A 22,828-nucleotide genomic window follows, 5' to 3' on the forward strand; every position below is an offset into this window, starting at 1 on the left:
GTCCTTTTATTTTAATTTGGGATAATATATTTATTTGCATGTTAGCCTACTTCTGATTAATACCTCATCTGAAAGAACTTAGGAGCTAACAGTCAGCCACTGTAAACAAAAACAAAAAAACAAACAAACCAAACAAATGAAAAAAGACACGCACAAGGGAAAAGAACCTCTCAGAATTGTTCCTGCGTTTAGGGATGAATGTCGTGCTTCCTCTGCAGGCAGAGCGCTCTCCAGCTGCATTGCACATGGGGCAATTCTGCTGTGCCAAAGGGGCAGGACTCAGGCAGCTGGACAAGGCGGGAGGCCGCTGGAGGAAACATGCTCTTGCAAACTCCCTGCTGCTGACTTGTGCAATGGGCAGAAAAGAGTGGCTGGGGTGGATCTGCATCCACGCGGCTCCTACCCTGACGCCGCAGCCACATCAATAGCAACAGGGGCTGTGAGTGCAAACGTTACATTTTTTCTGTGAGGAAAGAGAGTGCCCAGAATAAAGACTCGCGTCCCTGTCCCAGGAAGATGGCTACTGAGTGCTGATGGATCCAGTCAAGGGAGGTCACTCTTGGGGTCCAGACCTCAGGAACGTATTTGGGACCTGATGTCATGGTAAGGCATGACATTATGCTAGCCTTCAGACTCACCTGCCTCACAGGCATGTTAAGGTTTTCTCTCTTAAGAGGTGTAAAGTGCTTCTGTTGCAAGCCCGGTAAAAGAAGGTACTGTCTAAGAGTGTAATATAAAAGGTTATGGAAGATTTGCCAAGAAAGTGCCTGTGCTTTTCTCATTCCAAAACACGGTAGGCTTAAAAAAAAAATGAAAAGTATCAAAAGGCGCCCAACGATTGTTTTTTAGGAAACAAAAGAAACACTTATGGGTTAGCTTTTCCAAGTTGCTCCATTAGTAGATACGCTAAACAGACAGCTTGGTTCAGATGAGTCACACGGCAGAAGAGGAACAATGACCTGTGTGTTCCTCCAGTACAAAATATTCATTTTTCTCTGTCAATAAAGATTTTTTTAAAATATAATTGCATTTGGGCAGCCAATCAGAAGGGTGTGGCTATCAGAAGATCATCCCCTCCCCCAGGGAGTCAAATCTATTTGGCAGAGTGTCAGAATTTCAGGGTACCCTAAGGCAAGCCACAGCATCTTAAAATAACTTAAACACACCTCGTGTCATGCCTGGATGTTGAATCAGCCCAGAGATGTCAATCACATACCACCATTCACAGCAGAGTCAACTCAGTTGCTCTGATCCTCACTTTTGAACTTATAACTTCCCTTCACAGGAATCAGAGTCGGGTGTGGGTATATGTGTGTATTTGCATGTGTGCTTATGTGTGTGTGTGTAATTCCGCAGTCTCCACAATAACAATTCCACCCTTTCGAGCCTCCTTGTTGGGAAACAACCCTTGCAGAACAGCAAGTTCCTCTTTCCCAACAGCTAGTTTCTGAAAGGAGGCAGCACAGCTTGGCAATGGCAGTAGGAGACAGCAAACCTGGGCCTTCCCCTTAGAAGTTTATTGGGCTTTTGCTGCCAACAGGCACACCAATGTGATTCAACTCCACTGAGCTATTCTCAGCTTGGCCCCTCTAACTTGTTCAGAAGTATCTACTCGTCTCAAAGGTGTCAGTTCTCTGAGAGCTTGGCTTGAGACACTAGGTCTGGTTTTCAGAGGGTCTAAGGTTCCTCTGGTATTACATTATATGGCACTGTTGCTGTTGCTGTGGTGGTTATTTATCTGCAATGGAACAGTATCCCACGGATCAGGATCCTGCTGTGCTGGATCCATACGCACTCTAAATCCTTACCAACTTCAGTTAAATGCTCAGCTTCTTGGGAGAACAGTATCTACACGCAGCACCCGAAAATTAGAGTTCAAAACAGATACCATTTAACAAAGTGTCTGCAATACTCCCTCCTACCTTATTTTCTCCATTTATATATTAAGGGTGAAAATAAAAATCTGTGTAAAATACTTTGGGATGCATACACAGGTGCAGAGCACTTTGTAGATGTAACACAGTGCTGCATGGCATTGCTTTTGAATTTAGGAACTCATGATCTTGTTTTCTGCTTCACCTCGCTGTCATGGGATCCCTGAACTTGTGGTCTAGCAAACTGCATTTATGCGCACTGAACTAAGTTCAAGAATTTACTTGAAAACAGAAAAACAAACAAACCAAAAAACACACAAAAAAAACTCCACAACGGATTATTGTGTTATTATTTTGGGGATAAGAACAATCATTTGCTACATGTTAGGGCAAGACACGCAGTTTCGGTAATTCGCTTCATGCTTTTGTTCCGCGACTTGGAAGCCCCCAGGTTGAAGAACGTGCCTTATTTTTTGCAGACCACTAGGTGGAAGTGCTGCTCCATCTCAGCCTGGCCAGCCCGAGGCGCACTGGAAGCGGCAGCCAGGGCTGAGGCAATCCGTGTCAAACTTTTTTTTCACGGGGAAGGGAAAGATGAGAAACCAGAAGCCTCGGTCCCCTTTTTTTCCGAAGCTGAGCTTCGGTTCCAGTGCACACAGTATTGCAGGAAACATATATCAAAATCAATATATTAATATAATGGAATCATAACAATAAGGTTTGTGACAGCAAGGCATAAAACCTGGAATGTGCCTTCAGAAGGAGAGACAGATGAATTTGCCAAGCATGCCATAACACAAGCTTTTTATGAATTATTAGTAATTTATAATGCACTTTTAGAAGAGTGGGGAGAACCTAGGGAAATGAATGGGCTTTCTTGGCTTTTCTCTAAAATGACAAATGTCTTTTTTATTCCATCTGCTCTCTCCCAATTCCCAGGTTCCAGTCTCTGCCTATTAGCCCACTTAGCACAAGGTAACTCTATACCTCCTTCTTCTGCTCTTCCTGAAATGAATTATCTCCTAGAGCAGCTTTCCAGGGTAGCACCTGCCAGAAAGCAAGCTTGGGGTCCTAAGTTTGTCTGTCCAAAGCCATTTGCCCTGCAGCCTCACTCAGAGCTGACCTAGTAAAACCAGACAAACAACTCACAGTCATCTCCCTCCTCCCTTCCTCCTTCTCCCCCTCCCCTGTTTGTGCCCTCTGTGCTCTTGCTCTCTCCCCTTAGCACTCCCCTTTGCTCACTCTTAAGTCCTGGGACCACCAGGTACTTCATATGTCCCGTGCAGACCAAATGCAGAGCAGGGTGCTCCGGAAGGGAGAGACAAGAAAAATGGCAACACAGGAGGGTTAAAGGCAGGCTGAGCCTAGCAAGCATCGTCTAGACTTTCAGTCTCATGATTCAGTGTGTCTGATGTAAAACTATTTAAATAAGAGTTATGTAAATAATGTGGCAGACAGATAGATTATTTAATACAAGCAAAGTGAGATAAGGCCCGGGCCCCAATCCTTCCCTGAAGTAAGGCTGCTTTGTGCCATCCTCACAATGCAAACAGCCCTGAGGCCAGAAGACCCAGCTGAGCGAGGATCACCCCAGTGCAAGGGCTTAGCCTCCTGGCTTACAACCAGCACAGCAGCTCCTACACAGCTCCTCCATCCCTCAACCCAAGCAAAGCGGCATTCATGAGAAAACTTAGTATCCAACAGGTCTCTGCTGCCATACTAATGCCTCCATGCCACTGTAATTTGGAGTCATTTGGATCAGACTTCCTCTGAGCTATGCTGGAGGATTTGCCTTCAGCTGAGCTAGTTGGGTACTGTGACTGGGACAGAAGCAGAAGGATAATAAAATGAACAAACCTTTTCCTCACCTCTTCACCTTCTGGCAGGGTTAACTTCAAAAATAGAGTTGAAAATAGCCCATCATGTAGGGTAGCACTTCCTTCTCATTAACTTGTTACCACCTTTAGCATATTCGTCTGGGTTTTACCCACTTTTAAACTTCCCGGGGCATGTCTGCACCACAGGAATTGCATGCAGGATAGGCCCAGCTGAGCTAGCTTCAAATCACCTTACTTGGAGACTGATAGCAATGTAAACACAGGATCACAGGGCTTGCTATGGGCTTGAAAACCCGCCAGAGAAGACAGCCCTGTGCACAAAAAGTCAGTGCCAGCAGGTCCACAAGAAGTGGGAGGCTGGCCTGAGTTTGTTGACAGGAGTGGGAGTTGTTGCAGTGCAAATGTGCTTTTGTGTAACATGATTTCCACCAGTTCCTCTAGGACACCCAGCTTCCTCCTAACTCAGTTTGTTATTATTTCACAGTGAAGTAACACCACTTTCTTGACATTCACCTTCTCTTTTCCTTTACACATATAGGCCTGATTTGACTGTCCCTATGCTAAAATCAACACACAGGCAAGTTTAAGTAAGGACTGCACTGCTGGCACTTTCCATACTACCACACCCTCTTGCCTCTTCCCATTCAGGTCACTCACATCTCTCCTGACTACACCTTTTTGTTCTCTCCTCCTTTTTCTTAAGTTACTTAATACCTGCTCAATCTAATTTTCTCATCCACTTTGAATAGGACCAACCAGTTCTGCTTCCAGACATGGCCTGACCCACGGATAATCTTTGCGGTTGCACGACCCTGTCAACTAAGGACAGTTTGTTTGGGTTTTTTTTAAGCCAGAAGAGTTAAACCTATCAGGGACAGGTTTATTCAGGTATAAATATTCTTCCTATGGATACAACATAGCCTCCATCCCACATGGCAATGCAGGGGAGTTAAAGCAATACAAATGAAGCCAGCACTGAACTGTTTTACATATGCACATCAAGAACACATGGCTTTTGCACACACACAAAACCAAGGCAAGCATATGTAGGGCCTCTCCTTCTCCGTCACAGTCACTTAATGGTAGGCAACAATTTAATGCATCTTCTCTCGGCTTGCAGATGACTGTAACCATCTGAAGGCAACTTCAACAAGGAACACATTTACTCAGACTTCCTCCACTCCTACCTTCTACTTAAATTAATGTTGGAGTAGATAAGGCTGGATAGCATTTCCCTTCCCTTTTTTAAACCTTTCCTTAGTTTAAATGGTCTGACTCATCAGCAACACAAAGATGACAAAATGTCTATTCTCCTACCCCCTTTCCCCCAATATTTTGGCATTATTTTGCTGTCAAATTAGGGTGCTCAATCCATGCCAGCTGGAAGAAAAAAAAATGGGCTCCTAGCACACTTCATTGTATATGATTAGGATTTGGGGAGGGTGCGGAGCATAACATCATCATAGGCAGAAAGCGAAAACAGCCAAAGGAAACGCCTACACTCTTCCTTCACAAAAGCTGCTTGTTGTGTCTGTCTAAACAATTGTTAAAAAACCTGGAGGGGAATTAGAAGGAAAAAGATAACTGACTTTATTAAGAGCAAAAGATTGATTGAGAAATTGATTGCACTTAATTGGAACTGTGCAAGCAAGGGAGAGGATTTCAGGTTGTTTTTTGTTGTTTTTTTTGGTTTTTTGTTTTTTTTTCCCTGGTCTTGCAGACAGTCCCACCACGGAGCTGTACAAGCAGGAGACTACGTTACTGAGCTCAAAGCTTAGGTTTGCTCCTTCTCCCAGGATGTGGCTTGCCTGGAAGCAGCTGGCTTTGAGAGTTGACCCCATCCACAGCACTTCCAATTGCAATATTTGAGGCCTTAAAAAGGAGGAGGAACTTAAGAGTCACAAGGTTAAACTTCAGAGGTTGGTTTGTGCACGTGTTTCTTTCCAGAGCCTTTTTTCTTCACTTCTAAGGTGCAGTCACATTCATAGGATGCTTTCCTCTCTAACCACAAGGTATAGAAAGTTTTTAGGTTTTTTTTTTAAGAGAATGGTAAGGTTCACATCTCATCAATTCATTTCAGGAATGGAGTCCTTAAAAGAAAATTGTTATTCAATTCATAATAATGAAACCTGGAAGAATTACATGACTAAACTTCAACAAAAGGGTCAGAGACAACACTGTCATGAGGCTTATTTTCATTAAAGAGAGACTTCATTTTCTGGAGTTATGCACATAATAATGAAGCTGCAGCACAAGAGAGAGCTAGCACAGTTTCACAATCTTTCCCCTCAAAACAATCCTCAAGGGGAAAATGATAATGTGCATGAACAGTTAAAATAAAAGCAAAACCCAAGCTAACCCCTTTGAATGAACCAATTCCTGTTAATGTATTGCTGTTACCTTACAATATTTATTACCTTAATTTTCCTCTTAAGCAGCAGGAACTACTACACAGATAAGAGTGTGATTTTCAGTGAAAACAAGGGTTCCAGCAATTAGGTTTGGATTTGCTTTGTTTAAAATCAAATCACAAGATATGTGGGCCTCAAACTTATCTAAACAGTACAGTCAGTACACAGACTCTCAGAGTCTTTGGAATTGGGAGAGCCCAGACCAACACAGCCTTTGTTTGCCTGTGTGATCACTCTACATTAATAAATATAAAGTTCTTTTGCCTGTGAAGGCGAGGAGCTGAGCTGGATGTTCAGGATGCTTTTCCTTCCCAGGTGTAGGCAGCTAGTACCATGTCAAGCTATGCACTCTGATGATGTGTTTCACATCCACTAATCTCATTTGCCTACTCTAAGCAAGAACAAAGGCTTTACCTGAGTACTTTTGGATAAGCAAACTCATTTGGTAAGAAAGCAAAATAAGAGAGAATTCAGGAGTGATGTTGCAAGAGCAAATGGCCAGTTTTTCAGATAACGGATGGCCATAAAAATGGTAGGACCAAACAGCTGTCTTATATTCTTCCTCCTCACAAAAAACATCTGAAAACAAAATCACTAAAAGTAGTCCCAATTTCTCCACTACCTCTTCTAGTCTTCCAGCCTGAGACAAGAGCCACATAGATAGGACCAGAAGGCTGAGGAAACGAATAATACCTTTTACACTAAGTCTTTCCATAACAAGTTCCATAGGACTGAGGGACAAGCCAAAGGAGGAAGAACCAGCATGGGCTCATCACTTTTTGTCAGACATACATCTCCTGTGCCAGCTCCCACAGTTGACAGCGTCCTACAAGCCTCTCCATAGCCACCTTCTTTTCTGCCCATCTGCCAGGCGTTACTGCTTTGCTGGGTCTGTCAGCTGAGCTGCTCATCCGAGCACTCCCTGATCCATTCCAGTCAAAACAAGCCAGGTCAGCTAAAGTGGCTTGCTATATAGGTCTTTCCTAACCTGGTTCACTAGGAGTGAAATGGGTTGGGAAACTGTAAGGTGAGCAACTCCACCAACAGAGCAGAGGAGTCGGTAACCTCCGGCAGGAGGGCAGCAGCCAGTGATAAGAAAAAAATCAACCCTGGCAGCCAAAAGAGTCCATGTCATTGAGCCTTTGCAGTCCTACTTGCACCATGCTCACCTCGCACAGGACCACTGGAGCAGTCATGCACACGATTCTCCTCTTTTTGCAAATGGCCACATCACTCTGCAGCTACAATTACCTGTAGCTAGTGCTCGTCAAGTGCTTTGAAGATTAAAAGCAGAGATACAAGTGTTAAATATTGTAATTATTCTTACTACATAACATTGCTGCACTGAAGGTAGGGAGGGGTTGTTTTTCCATGTTTGTATGTGGGAATACCATGACAGCTGCTCCTTTCTGTTAAGTGAATTGCTGCCAAAAACCTTGATAAGGGGTTGTGCTTGAAGGAAAAGGACTGAGTCTGGGAGTTTTCTTGGAGTGCTGCATACCACAGTGAAATTAAACTGTGCTCTTACCAGGCTTCCACTGTCAGAGCTTATTCCTATATGTGCTGATTACCCTGAGCTGCCTCTGGCTCCAGGAGGAGCAGCAGTGACTCCCGGCAGCTTACCAGGGCTTGATCCTACAAGTAGCATGCAGAAGGAAACACGCTCACCTGAGAATTCAGCTCAGACAAACAACTTCTGAGTAGTCCCACAAGTACCAAATCCCCAAGTCTGCACTTCTGTTTTATTCAGTTCACACCTGGGGCTTTAGGACAGAGCTCTTCTTGAATGAGGCTGAGGCATCCAGAGGTTTGGGCTCTTCTTTCTATTAAGGACACCTTCTGGTCTTCCAGCACTGCAAAAAAGGGTGAGCCTGAATATGGTTTCCCTATAAACTGCACAATTCCTCTGCAGGGTTTGGTATTGCCATCACTAAGCTCACAGGGCCAGAAGGAGTAGCTGGGGTAAAAACCCCTCAGTTTAGTCCATTCTTCATTATTCTCAGCAACAGGTGGGAGAAGGAGGTTGTGAGAGCAGCATGTAGTTCATTACTGCCTTGCAGCTGCCCCAAATTATGCCAGGAGCTGGGCTGGCACCTAGCTGGCTTTCTGTAGCCAAGCACAAACAAGGCTGTGCTGAATTTGGGTCATGTCCGAGGACAAAGCCATGAGTGACCACTTCAGTTTGTGGCACAGAGTGAAGTGTATTCCTGTGCACCTCTGGGCTCCGTGACACAGCACGTACAGCAAGGGCTACAGCATTTAAAGTGGGAGTGCTTCTCTGCATGTATTGGGAGCTTACCTGAGCTAAGGTTGAAAACAAACCATATGACCTGCTGTTTCCATGTCTCATCTCTCCCTCGTCCTGCAACAGCCCTGACAAGTTTTGAACCTCTCTGCATGAGAGGGCAAGCAGACCCCACACTCCAAGAAGAAATGATTCTATGACCCATTTCCTTCACACTATCAGGCAGCTTTTGGGAATAGACAGGAACTAAGAAAGCCTGGGGAACACAACTCCTGCAAGAGCAGGTTACTCACCTTGCCTCCCATTTCTGCACTCTCTCACACACACAGGCAATCCTGAAGAGGTGAAGCCACAAAGAGGGTGGACTGTTCCCACCAAAATAGAAAATATCGAAGTGAAGCAAGTACCTGAAAACCTCTCAAAGAGAATACGCATAAGCACAGGCAACAGCTGCAGCTGATAGCATATGGAGGAGACGCAGACAGGCACCAGGCTGACAGCACCCTGTTCAAAAGGTGTTCAAGTACCTACGGCTTCCCCTGAATCCTATGGGGATTGCAGGGGCCTGACACCTCTCTGGGAAGCCACGGTACGTATCCACAGTCTTGTTCCAGCCCCACAGAAGTCCTTGTCTAATTTTAAACCTACCAGCAGCAATAGCACTGAATTTGAGATCAAGCAGATCATTTGTGGAAAGAGGCAGGCTCTTGTAGCTTCAGTGTTCTATGCAGAAAGAAGATTTGTCTGTAGTCTTTCTGAAGGGGTGAGGAGGACAGAAAAGCATTAAAAATATATATTCATGTTATAACACTTTTAATTTCATTTGGTGACATGGGAGAAGGTAGCCAAGGATGAAGAACTAGCAAAAAAAAAAAAAGCCTGGGTGTGTCACAGGAGAAGGGAAATGTTGTAGGAGGAAGTGTAGGAGGTGATGCAGACAAGCTCACTAAATTGCAAGGCAAAATGTGGATTTTGTCCCCAAGCAAAACACCTCTGTACTGCTGTCAGGTCAAGCTAATAAAGACAGCTCTTTAGAGACTCTGCCGTCTATATTTCCTCTCTCACCAAGAGGAAAAATAATTAATAAGCAACTTCTGTCTGGCAATCAGCAACTATTTGCATCATCATATATGGAGATGGCAGCCTTCCTGACCGTGAAACACACCTTCTCTTTAGCAGTGGAGCTTCTGCTCATTCAGCCCAGTACGTAGCTGACATCTACACTGCTGCACACAACTATGCTCAGAAGGGACTGAAGGTGGGCAGCACCGGCTGTACGGGCGATGAAGTGAAAATCACTGAGGTTTCTAAAGTCTTGGGAGGCTGGCCACAGGCATGAAAGCCAAGTTCCAGTATTTGCAGAGTTTTTACAACACAGGATTTGCAATAGAAGTGTTGCTGGTGAGATGCAAATTTCCAGTGAATTCAGTAACTAATAAAGCAACTTCCTTTGTTTACTATGTAGAGGATACAAGAAAATTAAGCTAATCTGGTGCTAGCCCAACTCACTGCTAAAAACACTTTTGACAAAAGCTGACCTCTTTGCTCCTGAATAAATATTAGCAATTTGTTTGCGCATTGTTCAGCCAGTTTTGTAGACAGGCAAAGAAAAATGAGCAAAGAACTTATTCAGTCATTTTTTTTCCCCACCAATTGTCAAATAAATTATTCACAAATACAAGCTTCCATCATTCATCTAGCACTAGACTAAACACTTTCTACTAAACTTGGTTTTCAGCATCGTGTTTCAGTTTATAGTTACATTTTTCCCTGGGCAAAGTGAGCCAGTCATTAGACAGCTCTCATAGGTTTCTACTAAACACGCTTGATTAAGTCTTTCAAGAAGGAGGAGATGGAGGAAATTGTGCTTTAAAGTCAATGGGAACATTTCCATTCATTTAAATGGAAAACGCACTGGAAGAGATAACATTATTTTGAAGAGTTAACGAGCATACTTAACTCTGAAAAACAAAACAAAACTCTGCCACCATTGCACACTGCACTTTCTGATGAACAGTTTTCAACCTGAACAGAATAAGAAACTAATCTGAATGCTGGAGCCACCCAAAGCAGAAGCTTTTCCTACCAGCACCCCATGGTGCTACCTAGCACATAGTATATATACATGAAATCAAACAGCATCATCCAAGCTCTAGTCTTGCTCACTCTCCAGAAACTTCTTTGAGTTCATTCACCATGGTGGTGCTGAGCTGGCACAGGTGCTTGCCTTTAATTTCTCCAAGCCAGAGCCACAGCTGATGCAATTCAGCAAAATGGCTTGAGGATCTGGCCTCATTTGAAAGGGAAAGCAGAATATGAAAAAGAAAAAAAAAAATCAAACATTAATTCAAACATGAATTTCTGGACTGATTTACTGCATGCTACACAGCTGTGCAAGGTCAGGATGACACACACACAAGAGACCTCTGAGATGAAATAACTGCATGAAACTACTACATTTGGAATTTCTATGGGTACGCATATTGAAAAGTAGGCACACCTCAAGAGCACACCCTTGCTGCAGGTCAGCAAGAAAACTCCGTGTCATCTTTTTCTTCAAAGAGGTTTAGACTGCTGCTGCCATTCCCCTAAATTTAGAAGAACAAGTGACACTATGTACTTATTCAGTCTATGCAAATCCATGATGAACACCACTGAATGCAACACTTGTCTTCACCTGTGCAGAGAGCCATTGTTACTATAAACCCTTCTCTTCCAAAGGGAATGGTCTATTTAATCCCCAGTCAGATCAGTTGCAGATGAATCCTTAAAGAGTATACCCCAAGATAATTATGCTTATTAATTATTAGCACATCAGCTCAAGGTCCCGGGTGCAGTCAGGAGCTAGACAGGGTACAAATGTAAAACAGGAGGCAGTCCGTACCCTGCTGAGATTACAATCTTAAAAGTCATAGCGGGGGGAAATAATAGACAAACAGGCTCAGCAAATGTTGAAAGCTAGAGGTGTGGTGGAGAGCTCGCATTCCTTCCCTCATTCAGTGTGTAGATGCAAGACAAGCCCAGCCTCTGGAGGGAAATAGATGCATGAAGAGACACGAAGATCTTCCCATGGCCCAGGGAGGCCACCCCTGTCCACTGCAGCCTCCTTTCACAGAGCTCTCTACTAACCAGAAGAGTTGTTTCCGTTGTGGCTGTGCCCATGGTGAATATTAAGGACAGCACAGTGAGATGTAAGCCTAACACCCCTCTCTCCTTCACTCAGCACACTTGACAGGTTCAGCTCAGGGTTTTCAAAAAGACCAGTGTTTGGAAGTCTTGCTGTCTGCATTTTTTTCCTCCAGAACCTCTGCTTTAGACCTTCAGGCTCAAGGCCCAAGTAACAAGGAGAGAGAGTCAATGGCTTTAAAAGCTATGTGACTACTGCCAAAATCTGTCACCTCAAGTCACTCCATCCAAAAACCATGAATGAGACTCTGGCCAGAGTTGAGACCCATAAAATACAGAGGTATGTAGTGCAGAGCTGATAAGGACCTTCCTTTCAAATTTATCCCAAAGCCCAAGACATTATCTATTGTATCAGCCCCTGCAGCTACTTAGACGCCACTCTGCCTACTTTTTGGATCTCATTGGGATTTAGGCTGAAAACAGGTGCCAAGATGCTCTGACTCAGGCAGTTGTGGGCATGCCCAGCAGCAGAGCTACCGGTGCCTGGGGAACACGCACGTAAAAGACGGAGGCACCAACCAAGGCTGAATACCTTCAAAGTTAGATGGTTGCTCAGTGTAGGGTAAAAGGGGCATTGCTGTGATTTTGGGCTATGTGGTCTGAAGCCCACTTATGCCTTGTTGCAAGTGACAAAGTCCCCCACTGAAGCTGGCCCTTATAAAATCCATCCACGTTTCCTCCACACTGTTCTCTCCATTTAATTTAAGTGCACCTAATCAGGAAATCTACCTAATTGGAATACCTCTGTTAAAAATCAGGGGTGCTTGCTAACAATGACTGCATCTTGATCGGGATGGTAATATCACTTAATTGTGATGCCTTCAGGTATCTTAGTGGTTTTTTGGGTTTTTTATGTCTCAAGCTGAAGCTAGTCTTGTCTGTCTGCTCCTCATAAAACAGCTTTCAGTTCCTCCTTAGTAATGATACAGGCAAACAATGATGTAAGTTACTTTAACATTTTTTTGCTTCTGGCTGTTAGTTGGTGTGGGAGGGGCAAATTACCCGTTTTTGTGGGTGTTCTTGCCACAGGGACGGTTACGGTAGCTTCGGTCTCCATCCCATGCAAACCCTCCTGTTACCTCTGTGGGCCTCCCTGTCATGCACAGAGTGCCCAGAAGGCTTCAGCGAATAGGGAAATGCTGTTTTCTGCTGCCTGTCTGCCTGTTTAAACTGGGGAGGAAGCTACCAACCAAAGTGTCCTACTATGAGTATTCTGTTTGTAACTTACTGTTTCAATGTTTACAGCATCCACAACTCTGAGAGCAAAAATGTCTATTAAAAGAAAGCTGTATATCTGCCTACCTACCCAACCAACCACACTTATACCCCACAGTTATATACATGCAATTATTTTTAAATATGAGTCTCAGCTAAGAATCTCTGGCTCTCCTTAGGAGCTATCAAGTTAAATAGAAAGCTTATTTTTAAAAAATAATCCCTCAAGTGTCTTTTCCTTCATGCTACACCATTTTAGAAGACCTGTATTTGTATTTATCAACTGAAGCACCTCTAAATTGATTGTTTAGCACTGGATATAAGTCTGCAATCTCTTCTGCTTTGCAAAACAGAGAAATTGGCCTTGTTTGGCTTGGCTAGTGCTGTCCTCACACGCAAACATTAGTCATGTTGCCATCACAGTTGGCCAGCCCATCTCACTGGAGCATGCCCGGTGCAGTGGGGCAGGTGGTGTGCCAGACCCATGCATCCAGCACACAATGGTTGAGTAAAGGGGGCTAATGCCACCTGAATGAAAAATAATGATTGAAAGCTTTGCTTTGATTTGGTTTTCGAGACCAAAGAAGTCTGTTTGAAGGAACATTGAAACACATACTGCCAGAACTCTTTTCTACTTCAGTGCTGATTTTCTGTTTCAAATTATGCCTACCAGCCTTTTTAGAGATTTTCAGAAATGGTACTACACATGGCCTTGTGGAGGCAGGAGAGAAGGGGAAAGAATAGGAAACTGCCAAGATAACTTGAGAACGGAATTCTGACCTCTTTACCTTTAAACGGTACACTGCTTGGTTTTGAGGACAGAGCCCGACCAGAAAGAGGGGCTTGTCTGGGGTCACAGCCCGTGGGACTCCTGCAGCTGCATGTTACACGTTTGTTGCACAGGGCACGTTTAAAAATCCATCTTTTATGTGCATTCCCTGTGTTCCATGCAAAATAACATACATCTTGAGAGCTCTACTTTTTAAACTATTATTTCACCTCTTTTGATTTTACTTTACTTTTTGCAGAGATACATCGTTTTCTGTATGCAAACAACTATAATGTGTTACCTCCAGCAATGTGCAAATAACTGTGCAAAGAGAGCATTTGTGGCTTCATAAAAGTGTGTTTGCAGATATCTAAGTTTTACCACTTGTATTGCCATAGCTCCTAGGAGCCTGAAAGGAGACTAGTTCTTTGGTGCGATTGTACTTAATACCCATAAATGCCTTGTAAAACTCTGAAAACCATGCATGCATCTAGCTATGCATATGTATTAGCATGTGTGTGTGTATTTACACATCTCTATAACCGTACAACTGTGCAAAAGCGTCTGCCTCTGGTTTTACCAGTTTTATGAAGCTATTCTTCGGAGGTTGAACACATCAGTAATTAGACAGCAAGGGGGAGGTTAAAAAACAGAAGTACTTTTCCTGGAAACCGACACTTTTTAATTCGCAAGTTTTATTGGCAAACCTGGCAACCAGTAAAGACATTCCTTGGCAGAGGGGAACAAAATAGTGGCCTCGGTGGAGCTGGCATTGCCCTAGCGCTCACCTCCGACAGCAAGACGTGGCCCGCGAAACCGGCACCGCGTGGCCGCACTTCCAGGAGCCCAACGGCGGCGAAAAGGCGGCGGGAAGGGTTTGGGTGGGTTTTTAAATCCCTCTTCCCCCTTGGAGTGTGCATAGCTGAGAGCGCGGGCGCTGTCTCCGCGGGGGAGCCGCTCAGCGCGGGCAGCGCACCGACAGGTGATGTGCCCGGCGGCGGCAGGAGGCTGCGGGCGGCGGGACCCGCGGAGCGGCGCGGAAAGGCGCGGAGCGGGTGGCAGTGTCACGGGCGGCCCGGGAGGGGGCGCCCTCGGCCCGCGGAGCGCCTGAACGCCGCGCAGGTGGCGGCCGGCCGCGGGTGCGGTGCGGTGCGCGGCGGCAACGTCGCACCTTCCCCGGGGGATGAAGCGGCTTTACGGCGTCCCTTGCTTGTGCGCAGCCCCGCTCAGGCACCGGCGGCCTGAGGGCCCGGAGGGGCGGCCTCCCCCCCCCGCAGCTCTCCGCGGTGGGCGGGGGGCTTTCGACTTAGCCCCGCCAAGGGCCGCCTGCAGTGGGGCAGCGCCCGGGCGCGGCTCACAGCAGGGCTGCGCGCCCTTACCACCCTAACCCCTCTCCTCACCCCCAGTGATGCCTTGCCCCCTCCCGAAAAACCTCTCAGCCCTTAAGAACGAATGTTCAAAAGGCAGGGAATAATGTATCCAGGGGCTGATCTCTATCTGCTACCTAATGACTTGCCAAGTACTTATCACTTCCCAGACTAGGAACTGTCGCTTCATTCTAACATAAATAAACCCTTTATACAAATAAGTCTCTCTCTCTCTCTCTCCTCCCGTCTGCTAAGGCAATAGGTGGAGATGGAGCAAGACAGGGCTGCAAAGGTTCACGCTCCCAGTTTTGTTGCTCTCTGTGTGTTTTCATTTATATGATTTCAGAGAATCCAATGGATTCGGCTCCCCTCCGCCCTCGCTACCCCTCCCAGAGAAAGGAAGGAAATAAGGGAGGAAAAGGAACACAAAAGGGACAAGGGACCTTGGAAAGTAAAAAAAAAAAAAATCCATGTCTGGCTATCTTCTTGTCGTTTTAGGAGAAAGATTTTAACACCTCCGGTCCCCCAGATGTTAGTATTTTACTGTGAGATGCTAAAGCTAGACAACGTTCCAAATTAAAGGTTTCTTACGCGCTTGCGGTTTGGTTTTATTTTATTTTTCTTTTTTTGTGTGTGTATATGTGTGTGATAGTACTCTACCTGAATAATAGAAACAACACAAGTAGTTTCCCACAGCCTGGTTTTAGTTTGTATTCCTAGTGCCGCGACATCTCTGAGACGCAACCTGGGTCACACAGACGAATTATATGTATGACTGCGGTAATTGTCGTGGGAAGATGAAACGCGCGGGCTCCGACCTCTTTATGGTCTCGTTTCTCCCTTGTAAATTAAATGCAAAGTTCTCTTTTAGATACCAAATGTGAAATTAAGGTATTTTTCTTGTGAATTACACGAAGCCAATGGCCGCTGCGGCGTTTACAGAAAAGGATAGTTTATTTCTCATTCAGGAATGAGAGCCTAAAAGATGCCAGAGGGAACGGAGCGCTCATTTTCGTATTAAGTTGTGTTATTTATGTCTTAAGATAAAAGGCGCCCTGGATTGGAAAACTACCTCGGCTTATTTATGGAATTGTCAGCCCACGTAAATAAAATAACAATCACATCTGTTTGCTTAATTGAGTGCCACGCAAACAGACTTTGCATTTAGAGCTCGGCTTAATTGCACAGGCTGAAATTGCAGAGGTGCTGGATGCGAAGAAAAGGGAGAGAGAGGGAAGGATAGCTGCCACCTAAGTCCAGCGGCTATGAACAGACGGGGCTTTCGGCACAATAGATTTTTCTACTGGTGAAGCACAGATTTGATACGATCACTTCCCTCCCTGCCCCTCGAAAGGATGTCAGCAGTTTTCTCCTGCGGTGTCGCCTGCTGTTTAAGGAACATGGAAAGCTGCATCCTGAGATGCAAAGAGCCGGGCTGGGTCGCTGGTTTCAGAGTTACACGGATACTGCTGTGATGTTGGAGCCAAAAGAAAGATAGAGAAGCGAAGCTTTGACTAAGTCTAAACATAAACAGCCCGGGGCTGGAAAGCGGTTCACCTCCAGGTCTTTGAGAGAAGAGGACAACCCACAGCGGATTGTTTGGGTCCACCTTGGGCTTTGCCCAGGTCAAATGGTAGCCCCTCCGCCTACCGCTCCGATGTCATCTTTCTTTCTGACATCTCCGTAAATAAGGTTGCAAATGACCACACACGCGAAACTTCGGCGAGTTTCAAGAAAAGCGCGGCTCCCCCTGGCCTGGCGCTGCCCGTCGGGGCTCCTGTCCCGCTGCCGGCGCCCCTCGCCCGGCTTCGGGCAGCAGGCGGCAGCGACCGTGCCCGCTGCCCGGGTGTCCGCACGGACGGGGGGTTGACGGTAGCCACGGCTGCTGTTGTCCTGCTTCGTTTCGGCGGCAGACTCGGACGAAGCGGCTCTCCCATCCGGAGGCCACACGGCAAAAGCACACGGCGGTGGGGAAAGGCAGCTCTATAGTGCGGCCGGGTGAGAGTAGCCCAAGCGCCAAGTGTCCTTCTGGGTGGTATCCAAACACACCAGGGGGAAAACTGATCTTTCTGCCCCCCCTAAACCCGTTGTTTCTCTTCAACACGCACACATGCAAACCCCAAATCACTCTGTGAACCTTCACAATGGTGACTTTTGTGCCTCGACTAGAGAAACCAGAGTCCTGCTGGTTTGAGGTATGTAACTTAACACACGTTAGTAATTGCGTCAGGTCGCAATTATAGCATCAGAGTGGCTATTGCAAAATATATTAGATGCAAAATACAGCGGATTAATGGCCCCTCTTCCCTGTGCTGAAACTTCTCGTTGTTACTCCAGCCCCTGCCTGAGAAACAGCTTCGCTACCGTAAACGTTGCCCAGATAAAATGAATTAGTCAGTAAAGGGTCCGGCTCCCGGAGCGGCGCGTTACGGCCGCTCATGGGAGCGAGCGGGAAGCTCATGGAAATTGTTTTTAACGGCAGGTAATACCGTGGGAAAACCGGATGACCTGGGCTGCATGGAAACGTGCTAAAATGCACTCTTTTTTTTTTTTTCAGCAAAGCAAGAAAGAGTTTTTGAAAATATAAAGTGTTGGAATTGACATCTACTATCTAGTCCAGCGCTTGCACATTTATTAATTCTGCTGTGGTGGGAGGAAAGGGAAAAACGTGTAATTAGGCAGGAGCAGGTGAAAGATTCCAGACGATGAAATTCAACAGGCTAAACGGGATAATGTATTCCCCATTAAAGGACTGACATTTACTACCAAAAGGAGACCTGTTATGTTTGAATATGAAAAGGAGCAGATATTAGGCTACATAAATTACCTCCTTCACATTACTTGCATCTCATTTAAAACACTTTTTTTTTTTAAACCAACGGATTGGTGTTTCAGAGGAAAAAGCCATACCTGCTAAAATACCACCAAGAAAATGATGTGCCTTTAACAAGCTCCTAAGACACGATCCCCAAAGTAATCGATCACAGTAAGAAGTGAGGAAAGGGGGTTTTAAATCAGTGAAGCCAAAAGGGTCTTTTGAGGTATTTGTAGTGTCACAAGATCAGGGTGGGTAATTCATCTCACAAACACACACGCCTCTTTCCCGTACAAATTCCACGCCTGAAAATAGATTTCAGCCTGTTCCTTTCAACTGATCTATTATTAACGCTAATGAAGTTTCAGAGGTATAGGCTGCAAAATGAATGAAGAGCACTGGGTTGCATTTCCAATATCTGAAGTGCTGGTGAAATACTACTGTGCAAATATGTATACGAATCTCCTCGTATTTAAGTAAAAAAAATCCATTTTAAAATATAACAGCAAATTAAAAGGAAAATTTTAAAAAGAAATAACCAAGTCCTCGCTCTCTGCTCCCTTTGAGCTGCCGTTTAAATGTTATTCTGATTAGAGCTCAAATATTCTTTTAGATATTTAAACAAAGGCAACAGCAACGCAAATCAAATCTTCACAACAGAACCGGCCAAACGGTTTAAGGAACATTTTATTGTACTTTTTTTTTTTTCTTTCTTTTTTCTTCTGACACACCTGACATGTCACGGAGTCCACTCTGAAGCAGATTAGGAACAAAAGTATGCCGTCTCCGTCTTAAATAAATAAATAAATAAACCAAGGACCCGCTTTCCGTAACACATCCCGTAAGGTCTGTAAAGATTACCTGAACGGTCGTGCTAAAGAGCCCCGTACAAAAAACTGCGCCCGTGTTTATAAACAGCCGAGGCAGCGGGCGCTCGCTTTGCAGACGGAGAGAGGAAAGCCCTTGATGGCTGATTAATAAAATGGAGCTTTGGAGGACTCGTCAAAACCTTGTCAACCAGAGGAATGCAATCTCTTCAGAAGCGTTTGGTCAGGCAGGCGGGCAGCTGGCTGCAGGCAGGGTGGTGCTGCTGGGGCAGGGGCATCCCACCCCGCACACACATACACCCCCCTCCCCACACCACACGCACACACACACACACTTTCCCCGCGGGCGTGGGGGGTGGAAGGCAGCCGGGGCGAGGCAGAGCCTCCTGGCCAGAGAGGGCAGGGGAGGAGAGGGGAGAGACGGACGGCAGCCTGCGACGAAAACAGACCAACGAAAACCAAAAATAAACAAACAAACAAAAGGATAAAAAGTTGAAGTGTGGGAGAAACACGCGTGGTGAAGTACGGGGAGCCCGCGTAGGTGGCAAGACTTCTGCGGGAGCATATACATATATATATATATATGTACATATACATTGGTGTAGGACTGCACGTCGTGCGTGTGCGAGGGTGACCGCGCGCGCACAACGACGCGGGTGGGTGGGTGGGCAGGGGACGGCAGGGCTTGCGCGGGTCGGCGCGCAAAATGCGCGGGTGCGGGCGACTCCCCGCGGGTGCGCAGCGGACGGCGCGAGCCAGGGGCTCCGCGGCGCTCAAGGCGCCCGCGTGTGCCGGCAAGCGTGTGTGGCCGGTCCCCGAGAGCTGCAGCTCCCAAGGCTGCTGCGGAGATTTTTTTCCCCCTTCTTTTTACTTTTTTTTTTTTTTCCTCGCTCGCTCCTTTTTTTTTTTCCCTCCTCATTCAGAGCCCCGGGTGGTTCTCGGCCCTCATTGGCCGCCCTGGCTCGGAGGGGCGGAGCTGGACTGCCTGCAAAAGGAGGAAAAGAAAAAAAAAGAGAGGAAAAAAAAAAAAAAAGGAGACCGAGTGCGGAGAGGGAAGAAAAAAAAAGGAGAAAACTGTAAGTGCGTAAAAAAGTTCTCGCCGTGGTGACGGATGCTCAAAAGTTCAGGAGTTTTTCCGATGCTTCCCAAAGCAGCCTGCGACTGAAAAAGAGACTGAAAAAAAGCGAGAGGGAGAGAGAGAGGGAGACTTTGCACTGGGAGATCGGGAAGGTGGATTTTTTTCTTCTGCTGCTCGCTTAAAAAAAGCCAACAAAACATATCCCAGTACTTTTGTCCCTCCTTTGCAGACAACTTGTTGCAGATCCCCGTGGAACAAGGAACTGGGAGCGTGGGAGCCTCTTTGCAAAGGTTTTATTTTCTTAATACTCTTTCTTCGTTTGGAAGTTGCTTTCTCCGCTGCGATTACTTTTTTTTCCTCCCCCGTTTTCTTTTTAAAGTAATTTTTACCCTTTTTTCACCCCCCCCCTCCTTTTTTTTCCCCTTTTTTGACATTTTTTTTTCCTCCGTGTGGAGTGCGGGAACTCGCCAGTGGGTTTTCCTGGGCGAGGAAGAGGAGACTTTCGGCGCTGCCGTCGTTATTCTTCCTCCCTTTTTCCGCGCTCCGCCGGGGGGGTGGGGGGGTGGGGGTTGCCCGGCCGCCCGGTCCAGCTCGGTCCGCGGAGCGGCGGAGGGGTGGAGGGGGAAGGGACGCGCTGTTTGGTCCGGCGGGGAGGGTGGGGGAAAGCTGACGGGAGGACATGCAGGCTCGCTACTCCGTGTCCAGTCCCAACTCCCTGGGAGTGGTGCCGTACCTCGGCGGAGAGCAGAGCTACTACCGCGCCGCCGCGGCGGCGGCCGGCGGGGGCTACACGGCCATGCCGGCCCCGATGAGCATGTACTCCCACCCGGCCCACGAGCAGTACCCGGCCGGCATGGCCCGAGCCTACGGGCCCTACACGCCGCCGCCACAGCCCAAGGATATGGTGAAGCCGCCCTACAGCTACATCGCCCTCATCACCATGGCCATCCAGAACGCGCCCGATAAGAAGATCACCTTGAACGGGATCTACCAGTTCATCATGGAGCGGTTCCCTTTCTACCGGGACAACAAGCAGGGCTGGCAGAACAGCATCCGCCACAACCTCTCCCTCAATGAGTGCTTCGTCAAGGTGCCCCGCGACGACAAGAAGCCCGGCAAGGGCAGCTACTGGACCCTCGACCCCGACTCCTACAACATGTTCGAGAACGGCAGCTTCCTCCGCCGCCGCCGCCGCTTCAAGAAGAAGGACGCCGTCAAGGACAAGGAGGAAAAGGACCGCCTGCACCTCAAGGACCATGCCCCGCCGCGCCCGCCGCCGCCCGCCGCCGCCGAGCCCGAGGGCGGCCCCGCCGGGGGCAGCGCCGCGCCGCCGCCGCCGCCCGTCCGCATCCAGGACATCAAGACGGAGAACGGCACGGCCTCACCGCCGCAGGCCGTGTCCCCCCCCGGCGCCGCGCCGCCGCTCGGCGCCGTGCCCAAGATCGAGAGCCCCGACAGCAGCAGCAGCCTCTCCAGCGGCGGCAGCCCCCGCAGCACCCTCCCCTCCAGCCGCTCCCTCAGCCTGGAGGCCCCCGAGCCGCCGCCGCCTCCCCCACCGCCGCCCCCACCGCCGTCCCACCACCACGGCCCAGGCTTCAGCGTGGACAACATCATGACCTCGCTGCGGGGCTCCCCGCAGGCCGCCGCCGAGTTGGGCGCCGGCCTCCTGGCCCCCGCCGCCGCTGCGCCGCGCACCGGCATCCCGCCCGCCCTCTCCCTCGGCGGCTACTCGCCGGGCCACAGCTCCGTCTACGGCTCGCCCTGCAGCCAGGCGGCTGCCGGAGCCGCCGCCGGCACCTACCACTGCAACATGCAGGCCATGAGCCTGTATGCGGCGGCGGGCGGCGCCGACCGCCCCGGCCACCTGCCCGCCGCCGCCGCCAGCCCCGCCGAGGACCCGCTGCCCGACTACGCCATGCCCACGGGCGGCGGCGGCAGCGGCGGCGGGGCGGGGGGCGGTGGCGGCGGGGCGCTGGGACACGGCGGGCTGAGCGGCGCGGCGGGCGGCCACCAGGAGGGGCACCACCCGCACCCGCACCAGGGCCGCCTGGCCTCCTGGTACCTCAACCAGGCTGCGGCGGCGGCGGCGGCGGCAGCGGCGGCAGCGGGGGAGCTGGGTCCGCTGGCGGGCGCGGCGGGCTACGCGGGGCCGCAGCAGGGCTTCGCCGCCGCCCCGCGGGAGGTCTTCGAGGCGCCCCGGCTGGGCCTCAGCGCCTCGCCGGGAGGCGGCGGCGGCGGCGGCGGCGGGGCAGGGGGAGGCGGCGGCGGCGGCGGGGCGGGGGGCGGCGGCAGCTGTCAGATGGCCTTCCCCGGCAGCCAGCCGCTCTACCGCACCTCCGGAGCCTTCGTCTACGACTGCGGCAAGTTCTGAGCGCGCCCCGCCGCAGGGAGACCGCGGGGACAGCGCGCAGCACCGCGCCAGCGGCCCCTGCCGCGCCCGCGGAGTGAAGGGAGCGCACGCGAAAAGCTTTTGTACAGAGGCAGCCCCAAAGCATGTCTTGGTTTGTTAAAGGACAGTGTTACTCCAATAACACGTAAGTTTTTTTTAAATTGCTTTGAGAAATACTTCCCCTCCTTTTCCTCGTCCCTTAAGGTATTGCCATGCCCCGTGTTTAAAAGGGGGCGAAAAGTCCAGCGTAGAGTACCAGCTTCTCATTCCCCCCTCTACTTTTGCAAGGACTTGTTTTAAAATGTAAATTGCGACATAGTAATTTATTTTTAATTTGTAGTTGGATGTTGCGGACCAAACGCCTGAAAGTGTTTCCCCCTTCCCTGAAAAGTGACGTTAAAATTGACTGATATGCTGATTTTTTCACTATATATAAAAAGGGAAACTGTATTAATCTTATTCTATCAATATTTTTCTTTTTTTTGAAAATATTCTGAAGGTATTGCATTGTTTGTTTATTAATAAATTACCATTCAGTTGGAATGATCCTTTACACGTCTGCATATTTTAATACTTTCATTTAGAGAGCGAGAGAAAGAGAGGGAAAAGGGATTTCATAACTAACTTTGTCGCTGGAACAGCTCGTTCCCCTCCGCACAAATTCCAAAGACCATTTAGGAAGTGCCAGGTCGAAAAATCCCTTTTCAGTCTCTTCTGCAATATGTTCCACTTAGTCAGCTCGCCTTATCCGCTAGGAAAAAAATACTTTCCCATGGCAGCTCTGAGTTGGCAAATAAACAAACACGTTTTCTTA

At 48.1% G+C, this 22,828-nt stretch overlaps 1 protein-coding gene across 2 annotated transcripts in view; it reads left to right on the top strand.

Annotated features, from left to right (window-relative positions):
• The first annotated feature begins 20,267 nt into the window (after nt 1-20,267).
• The window catches only part of FOXC1 (forkhead box C1), a 29,713-nt gene continuing 27,152 nt past the window's right edge, over nt 20,268-22,828 (top strand). For both annotated transcript variants that reach the window (XM_065629845.1, XM_065629844.1), the window contains exon 1: nt 20,268-22,159. In XM_065629845.1, the coding sequence (XP_065485917.1) occupies nt 20,305-21,996 (1,692 nt within the window). In that variant the 5' untranslated portion in view covers nt 20,268-20,304 and the 3' untranslated portion in view covers nt 21,997-22,159. The remainder of the gene's footprint in view (nt 22,160-22,828) is intronic.

This window comes from Caloenas nicobarica, chromosome 2, assembly GCF_036013445.1.
Source record: "Caloenas nicobarica isolate bCalNic1 chromosome 2, bCalNic1.hap1, whole genome shotgun sequence".
Taxonomy (NCBI): Eukaryota; Metazoa; Chordata; class Aves; order Columbiformes; family Columbidae; genus Caloenas; species Caloenas nicobarica.